This window comes from Bubalus bubalis, chromosome 9 (assembly GCF_019923935.1).
Source record: "Bubalus bubalis isolate 160015118507 breed Murrah chromosome 9, NDDB_SH_1, whole genome shotgun sequence".
Taxonomy (NCBI): domain Eukaryota; kingdom Metazoa; phylum Chordata; class Mammalia; order Artiodactyla; family Bovidae; genus Bubalus; species Bubalus bubalis.
Window position 1 is genome coordinate 62,758,825 of NC_059165.1, and position 9,688 is coordinate 62,768,512.

Sequence of the window (9,688 nt, forward strand, 5' to 3'; positions counted from 1 at the left end):
TGTCTAATCTTGAAACAAACTCATGAAGAAATATTAATAGATGAAACTGGTGGTAAACACAGGCAGGGTATTGACAGTGGGAGAATTGAATGAAGGTGGTCAAAAGGTACAAACTTCCAGTTAAGAGATAAATAAATATTGAAGATATACAACACAATATCTATAGTTAACACTGTAGTATAGTAGATATGAAAGTGTTGAGAGAGTAAATCCTGAGAGTGCTCACAAGGAAAAAATCTTTTTTTCTATATGAGATGTTGGATGTAACCAAAATTTATTATGGTTATCATTTCACAGTATATAAGTCAAACCATTATGCTGTACACCTTTATCTTCTACAGTGCTATATGTCAATTATGTGTGTGTGTGCTCAGTTGCTCAGTTGTGTCCAAATCCATGCAGCCCCATGGACTGCAGCCTGCCAGGCTCCTCTGTCCATGGAATTTCCCAGGCAAGAATACTGGAGTGGATTGCCATTTCCTCCTCCAGGGGATCTTCCTGACTCAGGGGTCGAACCCATGTCTCTTGTGTCTTCTGTATTGGCAGGCGGATTCTTTACTATTAGCACCACCTGGGAAGACCATGCCAATTATATGTCGATTATATTTCAATAATTTTGGAAATTTTTGGAAAAATTCTGAAATAAAAGTAAGACTAGAATCACAGGGAAAAGTAGAACTCATGATCAAAGAAGGAATCCTGTCTAAACTTGAGTAAGTCCTAGGCCCCTGAAACCTTGACTAGGTTATTATGAAGCATGCCATTCTTTCTTGCTGGCTCAACAGCAAATACTGACCGATGTGTGAGCCCTCTTGTCTGTCTTCAGTTGTCACTCAGTCATGTCTGACTCTTTGAGACCCCATAGACTACAACACGCCAGGCTTCCCTGTCCATCACCAACTCCTGGAGCTTGCTCAAACTCATGTCCATTGAGTCGGTGATGCCATCCAAACATCTCATCCTCTGTCATCCCCTTCTCCTCCTGCCTTCAATCTTTCCCATCATCAGGGTCTTTTCCAATGAGTCAGTTTCTCACATCACGTGGCCAAAATACTGGAGTTTCAGCTTCAGCATCAGTCCTTCTAGTGAATATTCAGGACTGATTTCCTTTAGGCTCAACTGGTTGGATCTCCTTGCAGTCCAAGGGACCCTCAAGAGTCTTCTCCAACACCACAGTTCAAAAACATCAATTCTTTGGTGCTCAGCTTTCTTTTTAGTTCAACTTACATGACTACTGGAAAAACCATAGCTTTGACTAGATGGACCTTTGTCGGCAAAGTAATATCTCTGCTTTTTAATATGCTGTCTAGGTTGGTCATAGCTTTTCTTCCAAGGAGCAAGCATCTTTTAATTTCATGGCTGCAGTCACCATCTGCTCTGGTTTTGGAGCCCAAGAAAATAAAATCTCTCACTGTTTCCATTGTTTCCCCATCTATTTGCCATGAAGTGATGGGACCCGATGCCATGATCTTTGTTTTTTGAATGTTGAGTTTTAAGCCAGCTTTTTCACTGTCCTCTTTCATCAAGAGGCTGTTTAGTTCCTCTCCTCTTTCTGCCAGAAGGGTGGTGTCATCTCTGTTTCTGAGGTTCTTGATGTTTCTCCCAACAATCTTGATTCCAACTTGTGCTTCATCCAGCCTGGCATTTCTCATGATGTACTCTGCATATAAGTTAAATAAGCAGGGTGACAATATACAGCCTTGACATACTCCTTTCCTGATTTGGAACCAGTATGTTGTTCCATGTCCAGTTCTAACTGTTGCTTCTTGACCTGCATACAGATTTCTCAATGGGCAGGTCCGGTAGTCTGGTATTCCCATCTCTTGAATTTTCCACAGTTTGTTGTGATCTACATAGTCAAAGGCTTTGGCATAATCAATAAAGCAGAAGTAGATGTTTTTCTACAGAAGCTGTCTGTCTTAGAAGGCATTGACTCTATCTGTGCACTTCTCTGATTCAAGCTCAGTTTGTAAAGAATCTGCCTGTAATGCAGGAGACCCAGGTATGATTCCTGGGTCAGGAAGATCCACTGGAGAAGGGATAGGCTACCCATTCCAGTATTCTTGGGCTTCCCTTGTGGCTCAGCTGGTAAAGAATCCGCCTTCAATGAGGGAGACCTGGGTTCAATCCCTGGGTTGGGAAGATCCCCTGGAGAAGGGAAAGGCTATCCACTCCAGTATTCTGGACTAGAGAAGTCCATGGACTGTATAGTCCATGGGGTCACAAAGAGTCAGACACAACTGAGAAATTTTGACTTTCTGATTCAAGCTGTACCTTTTGTTCCCCCAGGAGCATTCATCCCTCGGTGTAATGAGGAGGGCTATTACAAAGCCACACAGTGCCATGGCAGCACGGGGCAATGCTGGTGTGTGGATAAATATGGCAATGAGCTAGCTGGCTCCAGGAAACAGGGCGCTGTGAACTGTGGTGAGTAAGGCCTTCTCCACCTGCCCCTCAGTGACCTCTAGAGACTCATAGGTACTCACTGTATGAGGATCTGGGCAGAAGAATCTCAAGAAGTCACTGTGCTCTACAGTGAGCAAGTTGGCAATGGAGATACAGTAAACCTGGAATCACATGAGATGATGATGCATAGCTAGTTTTTTGAGTGGCAGGAGCTCACCATGACCATTGAACTGGATAGCAGTTTTTGACAGTCAGGGACTGGCTGCAGGCCAAGAGTGACTCTCAAGATAAACTTCCCTAGAATTCTGGAGCTTTTAACAGACTAAAGCTTGTAGTCCCTACCAGGTAGATGGGGATGCTCCCATGTTCAGAAGGTAAACTGCATGGTTTTGCCCTACAGCTAAGGAGGTCGTGAGGCATAGCAGAAACTTACCTCCCATGTCTTCTTCCTCCTTTCAGAGGAGGAGCAGGAGACCTCGGGGGATTTTGGCAGCGGTGGCTCTGTGGTTCTGCTGGATGACCTGGAGGATGAGCAGGAGCTGGGACCCAAGGACAGACTGGGGAAGCCGCGGGTGCATGCCCGGGCAGTGACGGAGGATGACGAGGATGAGGACGACGACAAAGAGGATGAGGTCGGGTACATATGGTAGTCCCCACACGGAGGAGGACACGAGGTCTGCACAGAATTGCAAGTCACTTCCCGTTCCTGCATTTGTCTCTGAGACTCCACAGCACACGGCCTCTTCTCCATCGTCGCCCTCTCCACCCAAGCTAGGGTTTTGGAAGACAACTCCTTGTTCCCGGATCATGCTGATTTTGCATACGGCGTGTGGGAAGAAGGGTGTTGTGCTTTGTTTTTTAGGGGAATGGCTGGCCGAATGAGAGCCTCCTTCCCTTCTGTGAGTTTTTTTACAACAAGCATGTGATGTATGTGGGATTCTGACAGTGCAGGGAGCCCCCACCCTCTAAATGTCAAAGACCCTTTCCAGTCACCCACACGGGTGGTTATTACAGCATGGTTCCCGGCCTTACCGTGTCTAAGTGCTTTTCTTGTGTCCTGTGGATGTTGTGGAAAACGCACCACACTGTACCTTTTTCCCCCTGCCCAACCCACCCCCCGCTACCCCTGGTGTCTATTATTACAAATCAGTTTTTCACTTCACTCGATCTGGCTTCCTACAAATAACAGCCTTAATTCAGTCAAGAGTCCCTTTGGGGAATTGATTTTCTTTATTAAAAAAGGTATCTGGATACTTCTGTCTGTACGTGCATAAATAGGTAAGTATATACAGAAGACACTGTGCACACCACTCTGAAAAAAAAAAAGGGCGGGGAGTTGGGTATCTATTAAAAAACTTATTTGAAAAACAATTACACATTTGTCAGCTTGTCTAGACCTGGATCGTCATTTCTGGAATAGCAAATCTGTATCAAAGTCCTTTCTTTTTGCACTACCAGTTGGCACTTGTAGCCTACAGGCTGAGGAGGCTGCTTCCATCTGCGGTGGCAGAGCTACTGGAAGCCTCTTTGATTTGGATAAGCCTCTGTCTGCCTAAATCACTTTCCTTGCAGAAGCCATGAGACTCCCACGTGGGCAGCTTCACAAGCCATTGCTCTCATTTCAGCTCCAACCCCGCTTTGGGCTGTGGCAGGCCCCTCTCTCCCCTACCTACTCAAGGGCTTTTTGTAAGGCATGTACACATATCTCCCGCTCTCTAAGAAGACAGTCTCCTTGCTGTTCCTTAGCAGAAGAAAATTTTGCATCCTTAACTCAATCTTTCAGTTTTGCCCCTCTCTATCCACACATCTTGATGAGGCTACAAAAGCTCTACAGATTTTCTTTGATCATTTAACATTTGTAAAGAATCTCAGATGGAGGCCCAGAAAGAACTTTATGACAGCACATGGGAAGCCAGGGTGGGATTTTTTTAAGAGTTAATCCTGTGTTCATCCCCTCCCCCATACATGTGTCAAGGGACCCATGAAGAAAGCCCTTCACCATTGCATTTCTTTGCCCTAAGTCAACTCCTGATTAGAATCCATCTCCAAATTTGGTAGGGTCATCATCTCTACAATCTTTAGGATTTCTCCTGATACAAGTACCAAAGAGTAGTCTTCCAAGTGGCCCCATTTAGTTTAGTATGGGCCTTAAGCTCCTGCCCCACCTGGTTGTCACCTTCCTCACCAGCCACCCAGCAAGGCTCTGTGGCCCACAGTTGTTTTTCTTCCCTTCCTGCACTCCAGCCAGTCCACAAGGAGACCACACAAACTCAGGCAAAAAATATATTCAGCCAAACTAGGATTATAGTGGCAGCTGACCAACCCTACCCCAAACTGACCATTTGTTTCTACTTTACCAGCCCACCTCAAACTATTATTTTCAAATCCCTGCATTGGCCAGGCCCACTTGCCTTATCCCTGGAGTTGGCTCAGATGGGACATGAACTTACTTGATACACTGAACTTGTTCAGCCTGAAAGACATGAGAACAGCCAGGACCCTAGGTGTCAGGTGACCATGGGCAAGCTCTGTATTGGGATCTCAACTCCATCACTTCTGTTTCAGTTTTTTTTCTCACTTAAACAAAACTCTGAGATGATAATTTATAAAAACAGGTGCTTAATTGCAGCTAAATTATAATCACGTATATAAAAGAATCGAGACATATTAAAAAATCTCAGTCTAGGCCATCAGAGAAAACCATTGTTATTGTCTCCTCTGAGCTTAGAAAAATGCACAAGAGAACAAATTAAAATTGACAAATTGGTTTCACTTAGAGAAACTTCTAGGAACAGAGTGAACCACTGATTTTAATTTGCCTAATTATCTTATGACAAGTGTCAAATTAAGATGACACTTAAAGATCCTTAGCATTAACTTAATGATGGAGAAGAGTGCTCACTAGTCAATTCCCAGGAAGGTAATGAGATGCTCATTTTCAGAGATATTCCAAGAAGATATTTTGATTCATTAAAATATTAAATAAAAAGCCCTCCTAAGACTGGAACCCAAAATCAATGGAACAACATTAATGCCACTTTTCATGCCTCACTTTGGTAAGACAGCATTAGTTTTTTTCAAAGATACTTTGCATAAGTACTAAAGATGTGATTTTTTTAGTTACTTAGTCCTTAGAAGAATTTTTTCTTTTCTTTTTTTGGCAGGAGTCCTTTAGATAGTGACAAAGCATCCATCAAAATTTTGATTAAAATAGTACTGTGATAATCATCCCCTTATTGGAGACAGGTATGGAGTTGAAACTTCAATGACTCATTTTTGGAACCTCCTTAGTGAATGGGTTTATTCTTATTCTATAAATGGTTCTTTTATTTGATGCCATTTCCTTAGCATCTAAGTTAAGCCCCAGAATTTTATTCCACAATGGTTAGTTGTCTACCACATTAGTGTCTTTTTGTTTCCGCCAACATTCTAGGCATGTTGTAGGCAAGGAAGGGAATACCTTCCTACTGAACCAGTTCTTCCTCCTTTATGCCCATCTTCCCACACCCAGCACTGAAAGACAACGTGTCTGTCCAGGTCTGCCCCTCTCCTCTTCCCGGGATGCCATCTACAGGTTTGTTTTTAACCTTGACCACACTGTACAGTAACATCCAAGAGCCCTTTCTACAGTGGGTGGTTTTGGTCTTTTTATACCTTTTTCTCAGAGTCACTGTTGTCTGTCTCTGTTCCATGTGTAGCCATGTAATGAGAGCCCACCAACTCCTGAGTGTCAAGTTTGTTGCCCCTATTGTAGATGAAATAGTGAAGTAGAAAAACCTAGTAAATTCTGAATGCTTTCCCATGTAGACTTATCTGGAATGTGAACACGACTCTTTTGGTTAATAGTAAATGCTTAACTGTAGTCCTGAGTAGGTGCATTTGTTTGTCTCAATAAATTTTAATTTGTCTGCAATGTCTGCGCATTTGTACTTTGTTAGCTTGCATGTGCGCTCACCAGGCCATGTTCGTACATCATCTCTGCGGAAGGGCTGGGCAAGTCAAGGGGGTAACTAAATGCAAGGCTCTCTGTTAAGGCTTCTGTACACCGGGGGAGGCCAACCACGAGGGCGTGCAGCCTGTCCTGACCCTCTCAGAACACCCTGGCACACCCAAGCCCTGTGCCCGCTCAGCCTAGAATCTTAGTATTCAGTCCCCCTGTTTGCTGCTTTCTTCTTTCTCAAGCTACAACTTTGTTACTTCATCCTTATCCATCAGATTTCATTGCTGTCATCCTGTTTACAACCTTAAGCTTTTTCAGTTCTTATTCCTTCCCTCCCTAGTCAGCTCTTCTCCAATTCTCTTGGGAGAAAAGAAACAAAAACCAAAAAAGTTCACAGGGACTCTGAGTTTTCCTCAGTTCATGGATTAACACACCATATGCTTGTCAAACATCAAAAAACACCCAATCAGAACAGAAATTACTTCCTTTCCTCCTTATCCACATGAAGGCCAATGTATCTATGACTTAATTATACCCTGAGTGAGTAATTTCAGCACCAACTGAGGTAGAAACTATCTTATGAATAATTCTAATCCTTTACCCAGTGGACCGTATTTTACAGACAATTTAGAGATTGACAGTTCACGGAAAGGTGCTTCATAAATCCACAAAATAACTAATGTCAGGAGAACAATGGTCAATATGAAGCCTCTGGGGTAGGTACAGGGTACATTAAAGAGTAGCTGGCATTGGTGGACACTCCTGAAATTCCTCTTAACAGCAGATTTATAGTCAAGCCCCACATGTCTCAAGTTGTGCCTTCATGGAATCCACCTCCGTCTGTTAAAAAGGCCAGGACCAAAGGAATATTAATTATATAGTGTGAGTGAAAAGGTCCCAGCACCTCTCAAAATTCTGGGTTGGTTGTGAGATTTACTTTGATAAACTGATATAAGAAAAGGAGAAGATTTCAAAATTTATTCATTCAACTAGACGTATATGGGTTAATTAGGAGAGTTATAGATCTATAGACTAATATGTTTGATGGGTGAATGCCATTATGGGCAGGCACCACATTCAGTGCTAGGAATATGGAAGTGAATAAGACCTCGAGGGTCCTTCTCCGTACAGTTGCCGCCTTGAAAAAGACAAATAACTGCTACAGTATGGGTGGATGGATATCACAGTTGACACCAAGGTCTACTCCAGCCTTGTCAAAACGTGCCTTTCTTGGTTTCCCATATCCATCAATCCCTGAATTTAATCCTACCTCTCTGGCTCTTCCTCTTAGGTCTCCTGTATATCCTTTTGTTCAGCCAGTTCTGCTCATACAGGTGTTCCTCTCATCTGTGTTCTCAGCCCATTTCTCTTCAACTCGACATTCTTTCTCTAAGCAGTCTTATCTACATCAGTGTTTTAAACCAACTTCCTCCACTTGGAAAAGCCCCAATCTATGTTTCAAGTGCAGCTTTTGACTCTGCTCCATTTTGAAAAAACAAAATCACCTGGAATTTAGATCATTCTACTCAAATTTCCCATTAACCCCTCAATTTCAAACCTTAAAACATCAAAATGATAGAGTGAAATATAGAGTGAATATGCATTGACAATAGGCATCAGCAAGGTTTTAAAAAAACAAACAAAAAATAATTCCTAGCAAACATGAGCCATAAAGGAACAGACTGATAAATTTTCCTCCATCAAAATTAATAGCATGTCATGAACAAATTTAAAAGATAAACAGAAGACTAAAGAAGATATTGAGGACATAAAACAGATGAAGGATTAGGACATAAAATGTTTTAACTTCTACGAATCCATAAGAAAAATATAATTCAACAGACTAATGGGGCAAGATAAAAGCAAGTGAGCCATAGAAGACACACAGATGGCAAAGAAACCATGCCTAACCTCACTCATGATCAGAGAAATACAAATTAAAGCAATGATCTCTCAGTTTCATTCAGAGAAAAATCATGATCATGTCACATGTTGTTGAGAATGTAGTATAAGGAACACTCTCCGACACTGTACAGTCAGATCAGCCACTGGAGAGCAGTTTGGAAATAGCCATATAAGTAAGAGTAAATATCCCAAGACTGAATAATTCCACTTCTCAGAAATTACTCCTAGAGAAAAAAAAAAAATCACACTAATTTACAAAGATATACATAGAATGTATGTATATCCATTATTACATCATCTGTAAGGACAGGAAATTTGATACAAAACTAAGTATCAGTGGACATATTGGGCAACTTTATGCTCTGGAATATTATACAGCAGTCAAAAATAACAAAGCAATTCATACACACTGACTTAGCAGAACGTCTAAAACATCTGTTGTATGAAGAAAAAGTCAAGTGAAAATAGAGTATGAAATACATAAGTTAGATACCTATAAGGTGACACTATCCACTTTTTCCAAGTAGATATAAAAATACACAGAGTCTGAAAGGACACACACCAAGCTGGTAGCAGTGGTGACCTCTGAGGAAAAGACTGGGATTTGGTCTGATCAGCCTCATCTATGTTTCATTTTTGTTTTTTATCATGAAAACAATATACTATGTCTTGTATGATTTTAAAATAATTCACTAGCTTCTTCCTCTTCAGATGTCTCCTCTTATACTCCTGGACTTCAAGAATGGCACCATCTACACCTCTCTCCCCAGCTCCCAATCTGTACTAAGTCACCAAATTCTGTCAATTCTTCTTTCTAAATATCTCTTCCTCTCTATCTCACCACCATCATGGTTCTTACCACCATCATCTTTATGTCTTAGAAAATTTTAAACCAGTGACCATGCTTTATTCTTTACCAGATCCAATACATTCTATATGCTGCTGCCGCCAGAGTAATTTATTCTCAAAGGCAAATCTGATCATGTCACTGTTCTACTTAATTCTCAAGGTTTCTCATCACTGTCAGGACCAAATCTAAATTACTTGGCTTGGCAAATACACTCGTTTGTAACTGATCCCTTTGTACCTCTCAGTCTCCTTGCATTCCTCACTGTTTGAATTCTAATTTTTTCCCCAAGCACCTCCGCCATTCTCAAGCTTCTGCTTGTATTCCTGATAATTTCTTTACCAGAACAGCCTAGGAGTCTCAGATCAATTATTACTCCTCTAGCAACCCTTCCTAACTACTCTAAGAATTACCAAGCACTCCTCCCCTTTTCTTTAGAACCTTGTGTGTATCTCCAAACCAGTGCTTGGTAACTGCAATGTATAATTCTCCCTTCAAAAGCCAGAGATAAAACAAAATTGTGGACTAAGAAGCTCTAAGCCATCATTCCTCCACAGAGACATCAAAACCAACCCAAAACTGGCTAAGAT

General features: G+C 41.8%; 1 protein-coding gene across 2 annotated transcripts in view; it reads left to right on the forward strand.

Moving 5' to 3' along the window:
* Positions 1-6,319, forward strand: part of SPOCK1 (SPARC (osteonectin), cwcv and kazal like domains proteoglycan 1) — a 582,941-nt gene extending 576,622 nt beyond the window's left edge. For both annotated transcript variants that reach the window (XM_025292652.3, XM_025292653.3), the window contains 2 exons: positions 2,290-2,427; positions 2,866-6,319. In XM_025292652.3, the coding sequence (XP_025148437.1) occupies positions 2,290-2,427; positions 2,866-3,056 (329 nt within the window). In that variant the 3' untranslated portion in view covers positions 3,057-6,319. The remainder of the gene's footprint in view (positions 1-2,289; positions 2,428-2,865) is intronic.
* Positions 6,320-9,688: the final 3,369 nt, after the last annotated feature.